This window comes from Saimiri boliviensis, chromosome 2 (genome assembly GCF_048565385.1).
Source record: "Saimiri boliviensis isolate mSaiBol1 chromosome 2, mSaiBol1.pri, whole genome shotgun sequence".
Classification (NCBI taxonomy): domain Eukaryota; kingdom Metazoa; phylum Chordata; class Mammalia; order Primates; family Cebidae; genus Saimiri; species Saimiri boliviensis.
Window position 1 is genome coordinate 83,844,799 of NC_133450.1, and position 17,292 is coordinate 83,862,090.

The following is a 17,292-nucleotide window of genomic DNA, read 5'->3' on the forward strand; positions in this document are numbered from 1 at the left end:
TGTATGTTGAACCAGCCTTGCATCCCCGGGATGAATCCTACTTGATCATGGTGGATGAGCTTTTTGATGTGCTGTTGCAGTCGGTTTGCCAGTATTTTATTGAAGATTTTTGCATCTATGTTCATCATGGATATTAGCCTGTAATTTTCTTTTCTTGAATATTTTCTTTGAAGTTAAATTTCTGTGTAGTAATTATGCATCTAGTGGTTTGATTTTTACTAGCGTTTTTACTTTTAAAAAAATTTTTATTTTTAAATGTTGTAAAAAATACATAACATACAATTTACCACCTGAACCATTTTTAAGTACAAAGTAGTATTAAGTATGTTAACATTGTTGTACAATAGACCTTCAGAAACTTTTTATGTTGCAAAATGGAAACTCTATACCGATTTATAACTCCTCAGTTCTCCCTCCGGCCCCTGAAGCCGCCATTCTACTTTCTGCTTCTGTGAATATGACTTCTGCATACCTCATATAAGGGGAATCATACAGTATTTGTCTTTCTGTGACTGCCTTATTTACTTTAGCATAATGTCCTCAAGGTTCATGCCTTCCTTTTTAAGGCTGAATAATATTCCACTGTATTAATACACCACATTTGGTTTATCCATTCATCTGTCCTTGGGTGCTTGGGTTGCTTTCACCTTTGGGCCACTGTGTGTAATGCTGCTTATGAACATGAGTGTGCAAATATCTCCTTGAAGTCCTGATTTTCAGTTGTTTTGAATGTATACCCAGAAATGGGATTCCTGGACCATGTGGTGATTCCATTTTTAATTTTCTGAGGAACCACCATACTGGTTCCATAGCAGCTGCACCATTTTATAGTCCCACCAACAGTGCACAAGGGTTCCAGTTTTTCCATATTCTCTTCAACACATGTTCTTTTCTTTTCTTTCTTTCTTTTTTTAAATAGTAGACATCCTAAAGGTGTATAAAGTGATATCTCACTGTGGTTTTTTACTAATTCTTGATATAGTATGGAATATAGTCATAGAAAATATTTCTATTGTCTCTGAGTTAGTGAAATTATGTTTAATGTAGTATACAAACTATTTTACAGTTCATTGTAAGGTACAGCAGATCCTTATTCAATCTTGTTCTGAGATTTTGTGTTTTTAAAGATGTGTTTTGTGTCGCTTATTTTCTAAATTCCTTCCGTTTATGTTAAATCTCCTTCACCATACAACTTCTCAAATGTCGGAAGACTTGATTTGCAATGATTTTATGGTTTTGTCAGCTCTGCTTTTTACATACTGACTTCTTTAGCACTGTGTGGAATTGTTGTGCTTCATCCAGCATTTTAAGCTTTGGATTGTCACATGCCTGTCAATAAGTACAGAAAAATATAGTGGATATATTAAAAGTTATTTCCAAAAGAGAGAGAAAGAATAAAGAAAAGGAGTATAACGCATAATTTGTGCTGGGTCAGCAAGGGTAAATTTTGGGTCATGGATAGATGAATGAAAGGTTTTTTTTAGATGTATATAATAGAGGAAAACAATTTTAAGACTTGACAGCAAGTATCGAATAGAAAATGCCTATACTGAGAAGTCCATCCAGCTACCTTCTACCATTAAGCCGTTGTCTTAGTTCATTTGTGCAGCTACAATAGAATACCACAGACTAGGTAATTTATAAAAAACAGAATTTGTTTCCCCACAGTTTGGAGGCTTGGAAGTCCCAGATCAGGGTGCCAGCATCTGGTGTCTTGTAAGGGCCTTCTTGATGCTCCTTCACATGGTGGAAGGAGAAGGGTAAGAGAAAGATAAGCTCTTTGTTCTCACCTGGTGGAAGAGAGAGAACCTACTCCCATAAGCCCTTTTTATAGTGCATTAATCCATAGATGAGGGTGGAGCCTCATGACCTAAACACCTCCCATTAGGCCCCACCTTCCAACACTTTTGCACTGGGGATCATTAAGTATCCAACATATGAGTTTGAAAGGGAATAAAAACAATCAAACCATTGCAGCCATCAGGTGGAGCATCACACCTATTCTCCATGAAAATTTCTAGCAGAACCAACATTGGCTAGAAATGTGGAACTCTTCCCTTAGAGTAATTTTAGAGAAAGTGAAATTTACCTTTTTCCCCCCCTTTCTAAGAGAATGAAAGAAGAGGCTCTGTTACCTGTTTCTCCCACTGATACACTGTAGGGGCAGCTGCAACTGGCTTTTGTCTGGCGTGGCTTTGTGACTGATGAAAAAAGAGCAAGTAAAACTTTTATCCAGTTATTTGGGCAATAAGGCAGGAGTGGGATCAGGCGACTGTCAGCAAAGCTGATGCATCTCTTTTGTGCAAGAGATTCTCTTATCATAACTCAAGCAAAACATTTTTTTTTCTTTTTTTAGAATCAGGATCTCACTCTGTCACCCATGCTGGAGTGCAGTGGTGCATTTGTGGCTCATTGCAGCCTCAAACTCCTGGGCTCAAAGGATCTTCCCGCCTCAGCCTCTGAGCAGCTGGGACTACAGGTGTGTGCCACCACACCTAATTTTTTAAAAATGTTTTTGTTGAGGCAATGTCTCACTAAGTTGCCTAGGCTGGTCTCAAACTCCAGGTTTACGCGATCTTCCCACCTCAACCTCCCAGGTTGCTGGGATTACAGACCAATTTTTTTCCTTTCTGAATCACAGTGTAAGATCCCAGCTTGATATTTGACTAGTGGACTTTTTGTTGATCCATTTAAATACATCTTAGAATAAGCAGCTGAAACACTCCATAAACCCAAAGCCTTAGACCAGAACAACTGTTTTATATGTTCTCCTTCACAGAGCACCAGCCTCCCTACATCATCGCAGTGTTGCCTCGATATGTGGAGATCCGAACATTTGAACCAAGGCTTCTGGTCCAAAGCATTGAATTGCAAAGGCCTCGTTTCATTACCTCAGGAGGGTAAAGAATTTCTTTCTTTACCGTGGCTGCATATTTTCCCAAAGTTGTAAAGTCACCTGTGTCATCACAAAGCCTATGATCTTTTGCTAATAATTTTACTCTTACCTCCAGATCAAACATTATCTATGTGGCCAGCAATCATTTTGTTTGGAGACTCATCCCTGTCCCTATGGCAACCCAAATCCAACAGCTTCTCCAGGACAAGCAATTTGAATTGGCTCTGCAGCTCGCAGTAAGTCTTGTTCCTGACTAGTCTGCCTTCCTTATCGTTATTGAAAGTAGGTGATTTGGGTTTCAGTGTTCATATTTATTTTGGATTAGTAGAATAAGGACATAGCTGAAAGCTAGGGGCCTTGGATACTGGGTCTGATTCCACCGTGAAATAGCTATGTAACTCTACATGATTTTACTTTTTCACTTTATCTGTCAAATGTAGAATGAATATCAATTATAGTAATAGTACCGCATAGAATTAATGTGAGAGGCCAGGAGTAGTGCCTTATGCCTGTAATCCCAGCACTTTGGGAGGCCAACGCAGGCGGATCACCTGAGGTCAGGAGTTCAAAACCAGCTTGGCCAACATGGCAAAACGCTGTCTCTATTAAAACTACAAAAATTAGCTGGGTGTAGTGGCAGGCACTTGTAATCCTAGCTACTTGGGAAGCTGAGACAGGAGAATTGCTTGAACCTGGGAGGTGGAGGTTGCATTGAGCCAAGATCATGCCACTGTACTCCAGCCTGGATGACATAGCAAGACTCCTTTTAAAAAAAAAAAAAAAAAAGAATAGGAGAATAAAGTAATTTAATATATATTGTATGGTCTTGAAAAATTAAACGTAATGCAGACATTAAAGTAAAGTAACCATCATAAATGTGCTGTTACAGTCAAGTTTAATGCAACAACTAGAGAATCCCTCAAAATTCCTTTCAAGAGTAGACTCCTATGTTTGGATAAGTAGGCTTTCTTTTGATATTCTGAAACTAATTCCAGTTATTGTATTCAGCCAGGCCGCAGTCTTATATCTATGATGCTTACTCTAATGCAGGCGTCCCCAGACAACGGCCCGCATGCGGCCCCCTGAGGCCGTTTATCCAGCCCCCCGCTGCACTTCAGGAAGGGGCACCTCTTTCATTGGTGGTCAGTGAGAGGAGCACAGTATGTGGTGGCCCTCCAACGGTCTGAGGGCCAGTGAACTGGCCCCCTGTATAAAAAGTTTGGGGACACCTGCTCTAATGTATGCAAGGGATCTTGTTCACAGCAAAAACAGTGACCACCCTATGTTCCAAAGATGCTCTCATTTTGAAGATTGACGTCAGAGTCTGTGTCTTGTTCTTTTAAACATCCTCAGTGATGATTATTGTCACCTGTAGGGGATGGATTTGCTTTTAGGAAACAACCAAAAGTCATTCTGAGCCTAACCTAGTTGTTAAGCCAGATATTCCTACTTTATGACTTTTTGTGTTTTTTGAGGGTTTTTTTTTTTTTCGTTTTTTGTATTTTTTTTGAGACAGGGTCTCTGTCACCCAGACTGGAGTGCAGTGATGCAGTCTTGGCTCACTGCAGCCTCAACCTCCTGGTCTCAAGTGATCAGCATCTCAGCCTCCTGTGTTGTTGGGACCACAAGCATATACCACCACACCCAGCTGATTTTTTTATTTTTTGTAGAAATTGAGTCTCACTTCATTTCCCAGGCTAGTCTTGAACTCCTAAGCTCAAGTGATCCTCCTGTCTCAGCCTCCCAAAGTGCTGGGATTATAGATGGGAGCCACTATGCCCAGCCTCAGATAGTGATGCTTTAAAGTAGAGATTTTTATGAAGATAATAGTAATGAAACTGAATTTCTAGAGTGTCTTGTAAACTATTTCTGAAAGGAAAGCAGTTTTTTAGAATGCAGATACTTCTAGTTACCTATGGTGGCTACTCATGAAGAACATTTACTTTGGATGTATATGTTCTGGACTTAAAAATCCAGTTTTAATAGACATAGTTAATATTTCATAAAGATGATTGCTTTCTTGGAGCACTGAATTTCAGCATCGTATTGTGTTTTTTTTTTTTTTTGTAGTCATGCATTGTCCTGTTATTATTTTATTTTCATTTTAAAAAATAATACAATGAATACCCATGTACTTACCATCCTACCCAACAGCCATATCTTTTATAACTTGTTATAATCCTTCCAATCTCATCTCTCTGCCTCTCCTCCAGATGTAATCATTATCCTAAATTTTGTATTTATCATGGCCTTACTCTTACATGTATATTTAAAATATATATTTAATATATAAATATTTGTTTAATATATATTTGAAATATGTAATAAAGTCCTAGGATCAAGGGGGAAAAAGAAAAATACAGATATTTAATGATTAAACATATATGTTTAATTTTTTACATGTATTTAATATATAGAAGTAATGCAGGCCGGGCGCGGTGGCTCAAGCCTGTAATCCCAGCACTTTGGGAGGCTGAGGCGGGCGGATTACGAGGTCAAGATATCGAGACCATTCTGGCCAACATGGTGAAACCCCGTCTCTACTAAAAATACAAAAATTGGCTGGGCGTGGTGGCATGCGCCTGTAGTCCCAGCTACTCGGGAGGCTGAGGCAGGAGAATTGCTTGAACTCGGGAGGCAGAGATTGCAGTGAGCCGAGATTATGCCACTGCACTCCAGCCTAGCGCCTGGCGACAGAGTGAGACTCTGTCTCAAAAAAAAAAAAAAAAAAAGAAGTAATATATTTAGTTTTTGAACTTTATAAAAAGGTTATGTGGTATGAAACTCCTTAGTCTATTTCTCTTAGCAGGAAGGTCTCTCTTTTCAATGATCTTCCTAGTGCAGGTTGTTTAATCTCAGGTAAAGAAAATGGAAGTGGGTTCCCATTTTTTCTTCTCTTTTCTAGGCTCATACTTATTTTGTGCTCTGCCCTTTTTATGACCAAAAAAGGTTGATTGACATCATCTTAGTCCGGGAGGAAGCTATCTCTTTTTTTTTTTTTTTTTGAGACAGAGTCTCACTCTGTCACCCAGGCTGGAGTGCAGTGGCATGATCTTGGCTCACTGCAACCTCCGCCTCCCGGGTTCGAGTGATCTTCCTGCCTCAGCCTCCTGAGTAGCTGGGACTGCAGGTGCATGCCATCACACTCAGCTAATTTTTTATTTTTAGTAGAGACTGGGTTAACTATGTTGGCCAGGCTGGTCTTGAACTCCTCACCTCAGGTCATCCGCCTGCCTCAGCCTCCCAAAGTGCTGGGATTACAGGTGTGAACCACCACACCCGGCCGTAACCTTTTATTTAAATAGAAAAGCAAACATACATGGAACTTTCAGAGGGAAATTACATACTAAACTTCAGCATTGCTAAGTCCTGGAGTCAAGTGTCAGAGAGGGATAGTTCACTGTGGGCTGGAAAAGGCAGCCTAAGGTTGGACACTTGAGTTGACCCTTTAAGAATATGGTAGATTAGGATCAAGAGCAGGAAATGGAGCATTACAGATGGAGAGGAAGTGAAGGAAGTGAAAAATGTGGCCGATGTCTATCACATTTGGAGCCTGTCCTAATTGGAGAAGGTGTGGCCTAAGTGTTTGGGACTCAGCTAGATGAGGAGGCTGGTTTTGGAAGCCTTTGAAGCACCAAGCAGGAGAGCTGAGACCAGGGACAGCCACACATGTTGATGGCTTGGACTAGGGTGGCGGCAATAGGAAAAGAAAAGGAGGAAGGAAATCGAGAGACATTTTGAAAGAAAATCTAGATTTTGTAAAGATTGGGTAAAGAGGTATAAGGGGAAAATAGGTTATGAGGAAGAAACAAAGCTGATAGCAGCTCCATTTATTTAGCTTTTACTGAGAATAGACCTTTCCCAACTGTGCCAGCTGTGCCAGATGTCTTTCATTCCTCGAGTACACTGTGCTCTCTCTGCCGTCTTAGGGCTTTGCACATGTGCTGTCTCCCTTGCTGGGGACTACATGCTCCTCTTCCCCTCCCTGTCACCCGCCCAGCCGCGCTTAGCTAACTCCAACTCATCCTTTTTTGTTTTTTGAAACGGAGTTTCGGTCTTTATCACCCGTGCTGGAATTGAGTGGCGTGATCTCGGCTCACTGCAACCTCCGCCTCCCAGGTTCCAGAGATTCTCCTTCCTTGGCCTCTAAAGTAGCTGGGATTACATACAGGCTTGTGCCAGCACGCCTCGCTAATTTTTGTATTTTTAGTAGAGACGGGGTTTCACAATGTTGGCCAAGCTGGTCTCGATCTCCTGAACTCATGTGATCTGCTCGCATCGGTCTCCCAAAGTGCTGGGATTACAGGCGTGAGCCACTGTGCCCGATCCAGCTCATCCTTTATGTCTCAGTTTAGGTCCCTCTTGGAATCCATCCTGGACTCCCCGACTCAGACTGGATTGGGAACCCCTCCCACATGATTTTTGTTTTTAAATTCTAGACTTTATTTAGATTTGGACAGTTTTTCTATTATTGTCCTTTTTTCTGTTCCAGAATCAAATCCAGAAATCAGGTTGCATTTCATTGTCATGTGTTCTTAGTGGCCTCTTGTCTGTGACATTTTATCTTTTCTTGTTTTTAATGACCATGACAATTTTCAGGATTACCGGTTAGGCATCTCATAGAAACCCTGTTGTGTTTTAATTGCTTAGTTACTTAGCAGTCTTACAGGTAGGCTGTAAAGGCAGTCTGCAAGGTGAATACCATGTGGCTGTCCTGTACACTTTGGTGTCTGTAGCTCCTAGCTACTTCTCTAATATCAAGAACATACTGAACAAATATTGTTGAATGTGGGACCTCTTACCTATTCTACTGTGTTAATAGGAAATGAAAGATGATTCCGACAGTGAAAAGCAGCAGCAAATTCATCACATCAAGAACTTGTATGCCTTCAACCTCTTCTGCCAGAAGCGTTTTGATGAGTCCATGCAGGTCTTTGCTAAACTTGGCACAGGTAACAAGTGGTGAGGCCTTAGTATAAAGAACTAATGGGTCAATCTGCAGCACCAGAGCACGTGCTTGCGCATAACTGGGGCCACCTGGCACCCCCGCCGGCAGCCCTTTTGACCACAAGCTACAATAAATAACCTGGCTGCCAGGCTGGGAAGTTTTCCAGGCGTTTGCCACGACAGGCCTCATCCCGTAATACCAAGGCTGGAATGGCGTGTTAGGGGAGTGGTGGCTGACGGAGATACGCAGACTCTGCTGCGTAGTGAGTGCCCTTCTGTGCTCCCATACGTTCCCCAGCCCAGCCCTCCGAGTGCATGGTGCGTGCTGTGCCAATGTCGTAAGTCCCAAGCTGTCGTGTCTGCCATCCGACATGCAGAGTTAGTTGAAGGTTGCGTGGAATGGCGTCTGCAGGGCCACTGTGTACTTGAAACAGATTCGGTGTGGAACTGCATGAGTTAACTCCTGGCTAAAGGGTAATAGACCTGTTTACAAATAATCACCATACAGGAGTACTATGTGACAAGCATGGGACTAAAGCTATGGGCAGGTCAATCTGTCATGCCTAAACAGCTCAAAATTATAGGGCAGGGCCGGGCGAGGTGGCTCAAGCCTGTAATCCCAGCACTTTGGGAGGCCGAGGCGGGTGGATCATGAGGTCGAGAGATCGAGACCATCCTGGTCAACAAGGTGAAACCCCGTCTCTACTAAAAATACAAAAAGTTAGCTGGGCATGGTGGTGCATGCCTGTAATCCCAGCTACTCAGGAGGCTGAGACAGGAGAATTGCCTGAACCCAGGAGGCGGAGGTTGCGGTGAGCCGAGATAGCGCCATTGCACTCCAGCCTGGGTAACAAGAGCGAAACCCCGTCTCAAAAAAAAAAAAAAAAAAAATTATAGGGCAGTTGTGAAATCTAATTCATTTTATTTGTAGCTGGGCACAACATAGACACCTCGTACACAGTCCAGATTCTATGGTTGGTAAAAGAGCTTCCACAAAATCTCCAGTGAAATGTGCATCAGTTCCTGACTACAAGGCAGCAACGGTGGGCAAGGATGCACGTGTGCGTTAACTACTTGGGCATTAGATGAATGAAGGTGTCCTGAATTAAGGTTACTAGATGACGATGGGGGTAAACTTCAGCCCGGGAGCACCACGGCCCTACCCACTCAGTTAGGAAGTTTAACTGGACTCTGCTGTAAAAATGCGCGCTTTGAATGAAGAGACCTTTCAAACAGAAAAAAAAAAGAACTAATGGAAGAGGGGAACCTGAAAAGTATGGAGAGAAATGATCCCAGACTTCTGAGAATGGAGAAAGTTTGGGCTCAGCTAAATTGATCCTCATACCTAGCAAGATCCTGTGGGGTGGCCACAGTGGTTACATGTATGTACTCCCAATCCTGTTAATTTGGTCTTCTCAATAAATGTGGACTCCCAGTTTTCCAGTATGATAGGCCCTTACCATTAGAGGAAGGAAACAGAAAGTCATTCAGTTCAACAAATGGGTATTTGATCAGCTAGTGTTTATTGAACACTGTTCTAGACCAAAGTCTTTGGATTAAACTGTTGATTATTTTTGAGAGCCAACACAGGGCAGTGCCATGAAGCCCTTCCTTTTCTTAGTGTCCTGAAACCTCTAGACAGGAGTGTAGTGGCAAGGAGCAGGTACCCTGGAGTCTGCCTGAGGTCTGGCAGAATTACTCTCTGTGTTTCTGCTTTCTCCTCTGCAAAAAAAGAATGATCATATTACTGCTTACCTTAGAGTGTTGCTGTAAGGATTCTAGGAAGTGCTGCAAACAGCGTGTGGCACTTAACAAGTGTCCTGTATTTGATGTTGTTAGTATTGAATTTCATTTCTGTATATTCCATTTTTGCTAATCTATATGTACTTGGTTTGACCCTATTATCATACTAGTATCTCCTCTTCATTGCTTTGCCTTTTTTCCACCATTCCTCAACGTTGGCCAGTAATGAACTGTGGTAACTCCCTGTATCAGTTAAGATTCTTGGTTGTGAGCAATGGATACCAACTCTGGATTCTTTAAGTAGAATCTGGATAAATTAAACAGGGTGTATGGAATATTAGGGTAATGACAGTTAGAAGAACCCATGCAGTTGATGGGAGGTTAAGCTGGGGAACAGATGGAAATGAAGGGAGCTCTGGAGGCCCTCCCAGCTGGAAAGAGGAAGCCAGACAGTGATCAGTTTATAGCCAGGACAGGCTGGGCCATCCTGCATTGGCATAGCCACCTCCTTAGCCATTGCCTCTGCCACTTCCCCTGTTATTGTATCCTTAATAAAAATTGCCCCCTACTAGTGTATTTGCTATCTAATGCTATCTAACAAATCTCCCCAAAACTGTATGGCTTAAAATCACAGTAATCACCTGTCTCTGTTAGTATTTGTTGGTCAGGAATTTGGGAAGGGGTCAGCTGTACTGTCCTTGCTTCAGGTCTCTCAGGCAGTTGCAGTTTTATGTCAACTGGGCTACTGTCATTTGAAGTCTGGACCAGGCTAGAAGATCCACTTCCAATCTGGCTCACTCATATGGCTGACAAGGTGGTACTGGCTGGAGCTGGGGGCCTTAGTTCTTGTCCAAGTGGGTCTCCAGAGCTGCTTGAGTGTCTTCATGCATAACAGTTGGCTCTTTCTAGAAAGTGTCCAAGAGACCTAGGCAGAAGCCTCAGTGCTTTTTGTGTCTCACTCCTGCTATATTCTGTTGGTTTACAAGGGTCCTGACAGGTTCAAGGCAAGGAAGTTCAGACTTCACCTCTTTTTTTTTTTTTTTTCTTCTTTTTTCTTCCGGACTCTTGCTCTGTCACCCAGGCTGGAGTGCAGTGGTACAATCTTGGCTCACTGCAACCTCCACCTCTTGGGTTCACAAGATTCTCCTGCCTCAGCCTCCCAAGTAGCTGGGATTACAGGTGCGTACCACCACACCCGGCTTTTTTTTTTTTTAATTTATTTATTTTACTTTTAGGATTCTATATCTGGCATTTCTCCCCATGTTATCCCTCCCCACCTTTCCCTCCCTCACCACCCCCGACTCTCTCTCCCCTACCTTCCCCAACTGCCCCTAGTATGTGATGCTCCTCACCTCGAGTCCACATGTTCTCGTTGTTCAATACCCACCTATGAGTGAGAACATACGGTGTTTGGCCTTCTGTTCTTATGTCAGTTTGCCGAGAATGATGGCTTCCAGATTCATCCAAGTCCCTACAAAGGACACGAACTCATCGTTTTTTATGGCTGCATAGTATTCCATGATATATATGTACCACATTTTCTTTGTCCAGTCTATTGTTGATGGGCATTTGGGTTGGTTCCAGGTCTTTCCTATTGTACACAGGGCTGCAATGAACATACATGTGCATGTGTCTTTATAGTAGAATGATTTATAGTTCTTTGAGTATATACCCAGTAATGGGATTGCTGGGTCAAATGAAATTTCTATTTCTAGATCCTTGAGGAGTCACTACACTGTCTTCCACATTGGTTGAACTAATTTATACTCCCACCAACTGTGTAAGAGTGTTCCTATTTCTCCACATCCTCTCCAGCATCTGTTGTCTCCAGATTTTTTAATGATTGCCATTCTAACTGGCGTGAGATGATATCTCAGTGTGGTTTTGATCTGCATTTCTCTAATGACCAGTGATGATGCACATTTTTTCATGTTTGTCGGCCTTGTATATGTCTTTTTTTGAAAAGTATCTGTTCATATCCTTTGCCTACTTTTGAATGGGGTTGTTTTTTTTCTTGTATATCTGTTTTAGTTCTTTGTAGATTCTGGATATTAGCCCTTTGTCTGATGGGTAGATTGCAAAACTTTTTTCCCATTCTGTTGCTTGCTGATTCTGTCTGATCATGGTTTCTTTTGCTGTACAGAAGCTCTGGAGTTTAATTAGATCCCATTTGTCCATCTTGGCTTTTATTGCCATTACTTTTGGTGTTTGAGTCATGAAGTCCTTGCCTATGCCTGTGTCCTGGATGGTTTTTCATACATTTTCTTCTAGTGTTTTTATGGTGTTAGGTTTTATGTTTAAATATGTGATCTATCTGGAGTTAATTTTAGTGTAAGGTGACAGGTAGGTGTCCAGTTTCTGCTTTCTGTACATTGCTAGCCAGTTTTCCCAACACCATTTATTAAACATGGAGTCATTTCCCCATTGCTTGTTTTTGCTGGGTTTGTCAAAGATCAGATGGTTGTAGATGTGTGGTGTTTCTTCTGGGGTCTCTCTTCTGTTCCATTGGCCTATGTCTCTTTTTTGGTACCAGTATCATGGTGTTTTGATTACTGTAACCTTGTAGTATAGTTTGAAGTCTGACAGTGTGATGCCTCCTGCTTTGTTCTTTTTGCTTAGGATTGTCTTGGCTATGTGGTGTCTTTTGTGATTCCATATGAAGTTTAAAACTTTTTTTCCAGTTCTGTGAAGAAGGTCATTGGTAGCTTGATGGGGGTAGCATTGAATCTATAGATTACTTTGGGCAGTATGACCATTTTCACGATACTGATTCTTCCTAACCACAAGCATGGAATGTTTCTCCATCTGTTTGTGTCCTCTCTTATTTCATTGAGCAGTGGTTTGTAGTTCTTCTTGAAGAGGTCCTTTACATCCTTTGTTAGTTGTATTCCGAGGTATTTTATTCTCTTTGTAGCAATTATGAATGGCAGTTCCCTTTTGATTTGGCTCTCTGTTTGTCTGTTATTGGTGTATAGGAATGCTTGTGATTTCTGCACATTGATTTTGTGTCCTGAGACTTTGCTGAAGTTGCTTATCAGTTTGAGAAGATTTTGGGCTGAGACAATGGGGTCTTCTAGATATACAATCATGTCATCTGCACATAGAGACAGTTTGACTTCCTCCTTTCCTATTTGAATACCCTTTATTTCTTTTTTTTGCCTGATCGCTTTGGCTAGAACTTCCAATACTATGTTGAATAGGAGTGGTGAGAGAGGGTATCCTTGTCTAGTACCTGATTTCAAAGCGAATGCTTCTAGCTTTTGCCCATTCATTATGATATTGGCTGTAGATTTGTCATACATAGCTTTTATCATTTTATGATACGTTCCGTCAATACCTAGTTTATTGAGAGTTTTTAGCATGAAGCGCTGTTGAATTTTGTCAAAGGCCTTTGCTGCATCTCTTGAGATAATCATGTGGTTTTTGTCTTTAGTTCTGTTTATGTGATGGAGTACATTTATGGATTTGTGTATGTTGAACCAGCCTTGCATCCCTGGGATGAAGCGTACTTGGTTTTGATGGATAAGCTTCTTGATGTCCTATTGCAATCTGTTTGCCAGTATTTTATTGAAGATTTTTGCATCGTTCATCATGGATAGTGGCCTGAAGTTTTCTTTTTTATTTGAGTCTGTGCCTGGTTTTGGTATCAGGATGACGTTGGTCTCATAAAATGAGTTAGGGAGGATTTCCTCCTTCTGTATTGTTTGATACAGTTTCAGAAGGAATGGAACCAGCTCCTCTTTGTACGTCCGGTAGAATTCGGCTGTGAACCCGTCTGGACCTGGACTTTTTTTGGTTGGTAGGCTATTGATTGCCGCCTTTACTTCAGCCCTCATTATTGGTCTGATCAGGGTTTCAACTTCCTCTTGGTTTAGTCTTGGTAGAGTACAAGTGTCTAGGAATTTATCCATTTCTTCCTGGTTTGCTGGTTTATGTGAGTAGAGCTGTTTGTAGCAATCTCTGATGGTAGTTTGTATTTCTTTGGGATCGGTGGTGATATCCCCTTTATCGTTTTTTATTGCATCTATTTGATTCTTCTCCCTTTTTTATTAATCTGGCTAGCAGTTTGTCTATTTTATTGATCTTTTTAAGAAACCGGCTTCTGAACTTACTGATTTTTTGAAGGGTTTTTTGTGTCTCTGTCTCTTTCAGTTCTGCTCTGATCTTAATTATTTCTTGTCTTCTGCTAGCTTTTGAGGGTTTTTTTGATCTTGCTCCTCTAGCTCTTTCAATTTTGAAGAAGAGTGTCGATCTTCAATCTTTCCTCTCTCCTCTGGTGGGCATTTATTGCTATAAATTTCCCTATCGACACTGTTTTAAAGGTGTCCCAGAGATTCTGGTAAATTATGTCTTCATTCTGGTTGGTTTCGTAGAACATCTTTATTTCTGCCTTCATTTCATTGTTTATCTGGTTGACACTCAGAAGCAAGTTGTTCAGTTTCCAAGTGGTTGTGCGGATTTGAGTGTGTTTCTTGATCCTGAGTTCTAGTCTGATTGCTCTGTGGTCTGATAGACTGTTAGGATTTCTGTTCTTTTGCATTTGCTGAGGAGTGATTTGCTTCTAATTATGTGGTCAATTTTAGAGTAAGTGCAGTGTGGTGCTGAGAAAAATGTATATTCTGTGGATTTGGGGTGGAGCGTTCTGTATATGTCTATTAGGTCCACTTGGTGGTCCATCTCTGCATTCAAGTCCTGGATATCCTTGTTAATTTTCTGTCTCGTTCATCTTGATCTGTCTAATATTGACAGTGGAGTGTTGAAGCCTCCCACTCTTATTGTGTGGGAGTCTAAATCTCATTTTAGGTCGTTAAGAACTTGCTTTATCTGGGTGCTCCTGTGTTGGGGTGTATATATTTAGGATAGTTAGCTCTTCCTGTTGGATTGATCCTTTTACCATTATATAGTGTCCTTTGTCTCTTTTGATTTTTGTTGGTTTGAAGTCCATTTTATCAGAGACTAACTAGAATTGCTACCCCTCCTTTTTTTTCCTCTCTCTCTCTCTCTCCATTTGCTTGGTAAATCTTCCGTCCCTTTATTTTGAGTCGTGTGTGTCTTTGTATGTGAGGTGGGTTTCCTGAATACAGCACACCAATGGGTTCTGACTTTTTATTCAGTTTGCCATTCTGTGTCTTTTGATTGGGGTGTTTAGGCCATTTACATTCAATGTTAATATTGTTATATGTGAATTTGATCCTGCATTTTGTTACTGGTTGGTTTTCTTTCCCATTAGTTGACTCGTTTTCTTCATTGCATTTTTAGTCTTTGCCAACTGGTTTGCTTTTGCAGTGACTGGTAGTTGTTCATTTCCATGCTTAGTGTTTCTTTCAGGAGCTCTTTTAGGCAGGTCTGGTGGTGACAAAATCTCTCAATAATTGCTTGTCTGTAAAGGATTTTATTTCTCCTTCACTTACAAAGCTTAGTTTGGCTGGATTTTTCTGGGTTGAAAGTTCTTTAAGGATGTTGAATATTGGCCCCCACTCTCTTCTGGCTTGTAGGGTTTCTGCCAAGAGATCTGCTGTAAGTCTCATTGGCTTCCCTCTGTGGGTGACCTGACCTTTCTCTCTGGCTGCCCTTAGCAGTTTTTCCTTCATTTCAACCCTGGTGAATCTGACCATTATGTGCCTTGGGATTGTTCTTCTTGAGGAATATTTTTGTGGAGTTCTCTGTATTTCTTGAATTTGAAATTTGGACTGCCTTGCTAGGCTTGGGAAGTTCTCCGGGATAATATCCTGGAGTGTGTTTTCCAGCTTGGATTCATTCTTTCCATCATATTCAGATACACTGATCAAGTGTAAATTAGGTCTTTTCACATAATCCCATATTTCTTGGAAGCTCTGTTCATTTCTTTTCACTCTTTTTTCTCTTATCTTGCCTTCTCTTTTTATTTCATTGAGTTGATCTTCAATCTCTGATATCCTTTCTTCTGCTTGATTGATTTGGCTATCAAAACTTGTGTTTACTTCACATAGTTCTCATGCAATGTTTTTCAACTCCATCAAGTCGTTTATGTTCTTCTCTAAGCTGGTTATTGTAGTTACCATTTTGTCTAACCTTTTTTCAAGGTTTTAGTTTCTTTGCATTGAGTTAGAACGTGTTCTTTTAGCTCAGAAAAGTTTGTTATTATCCACCTTCTGAAGCCTCTTTCTGTCAATTCGTTGCATTCCTTGGTCAAGTTGTGATCCTGTATTGTTCAGGAGTTGTGATCCCTTGAAGGAGAAGAGGTGTTCTGGTCTTCGATGGTTTCATCTTTTTTGCTCTGGTTTTTTCCCATCTTTGTGGATCTACCTGGCTTACAGCTCCCTCTCCCTTTGGGCAGGGGGAGGGGACGATAGCTCAGTCTTCAGGCTCTTATTCAACTCCACGCATATAATTCCTGGTGCTTGACTGGCAAAGATCCCCTGTTCTGTGTATTGCTGAGGCTTTGGGGGAAGCACTGTATGTGAACCAGAGTGTCAGAGTGGGGGCCTCCGACTCGCCGGTCAGATGCACTTTCTGGGTGAAGCAGCAACCCTCCCCGCCTTGGTCTGCCCTGAGTGGGCTTTGCTCACCATGGGACCAGACCCGTTGAAATGCACCTGGTACTTCAGTTGGAGCTAGGAGATCTCTGGAGTTCTGTGTCTCTCTCGCTGGGTGTTGTATGCTAGAGTTGTGTCTAATTGGCCATCTTGGATCTTCTCTTCAGACTTCACCTCTTGATGGAGGTGTGTCATATTACCTAAGAGAAGCACATAGGATGGGATATATGCTATATGTTGGTGTGTACCACACTGCTTGTCATCTTTGCATGATTTCCTCCAGATCAGGGGAATCTGCTTAGCCAGGATTAGGTCATGGTCTGACTCCTAGACTCTACCAGGGGTGGAGAAAGAGGTTTGGTCCCCCTCTGCTTCTGAACGCGAAGGTAGGTCCCTAGAGCTATCCTCCCACCAAGATTCCACATAGTCTGGAAGAGAGAACTTGCCCTTCCTTATATGAAGCACCTAAAGTAGGCAGATTCATGGAGACCACAAGTAAAGCAGAGGTTCCAGAGGCTGGAATGGAGGGAGAATAAGAAGTAATTGTTTAATATTGGATACAGAGTTTCAGTTTGAGATGATAGAAAAGTTCTGGAGATGGATGGTAGTGATGGTTGCACAATAGTGTGAATGTATTTAATGCCACTGAATCATATGCTTACAAATGGTTAAAAGGATAAATATTGTGACGTGTATATTTTACCATACATAGACGCACAGATTGTTAGATGAGTTGAAGGAGCAGAAGACGGGTCTGCTACTGGGTATTGATTTTCTTGGCATGTCCCTGTGATCCAGCGGTCAGCAAGTTGCTGCTACTTCCGCTGCCTATGCCCTGCAGCAACCTCAGTTCCCACAGAGCTGGTGACTGGGTGCAGGCTGCTGTATCCGGGCAGGTGCCTCTGTAGAACGGCAGAGCTGATAACCAGACACTGGAAATGCTGAGTCTGGCTACACACACTCATGAGTTGAAAGAGGGAGGCTTCCATCTCACTATCAGTTTCCAAATCTCATATCCTGTTTCTGAGTGGAACCAGATTTTCACTTAGAAACCTGACTGCTAGGGAGTTTGAGAAAAGTAGTTTTTAGTTTCATAGTCCCTGTGGGCAGAAAAGAAAATAGAAAGGAGTAGAAATGGATGCTAAGTGACAATTGAACATAAACAATAGTGTTCCACAGTACTGATGTATT

The 17,292-nt window shown here is 41.7% G+C and overlaps 1 protein-coding gene and 1 non-coding gene across 2 annotated transcripts in view; both read left to right on the top strand.

The window, feature by feature from the left end:
- The window catches only part of VPS39 (VPS39 subunit of HOPS complex), a 62,294-nt gene that overhangs the window by 30,956 nt on the left and 14,046 nt on the right, over nt 1-17,292 (top strand). Inside the window, exons 9-11 of the mRNA XM_003928958.4 lie at nt 2,780-2,900; nt 3,012-3,132; nt 7,719-7,848. Of these exons, the coding sequence (XP_003929007.1) occupies nt 2,780-2,900; nt 3,012-3,132; nt 7,719-7,848 (372 nt within the window). The remainder of the gene's footprint in view (nt 1-2,779; nt 2,901-3,011; nt 3,133-7,718; nt 7,849-17,292) is intronic.
- Nucleotides 7,859-7,976, top strand: LOC120364177 (small nucleolar RNA SNORA76). Its single transcript, XR_005579519.1, has one exon. It is a non-coding gene; the product is annotated as a small nucleolar RNA SNORA76 (small nucleolar RNA).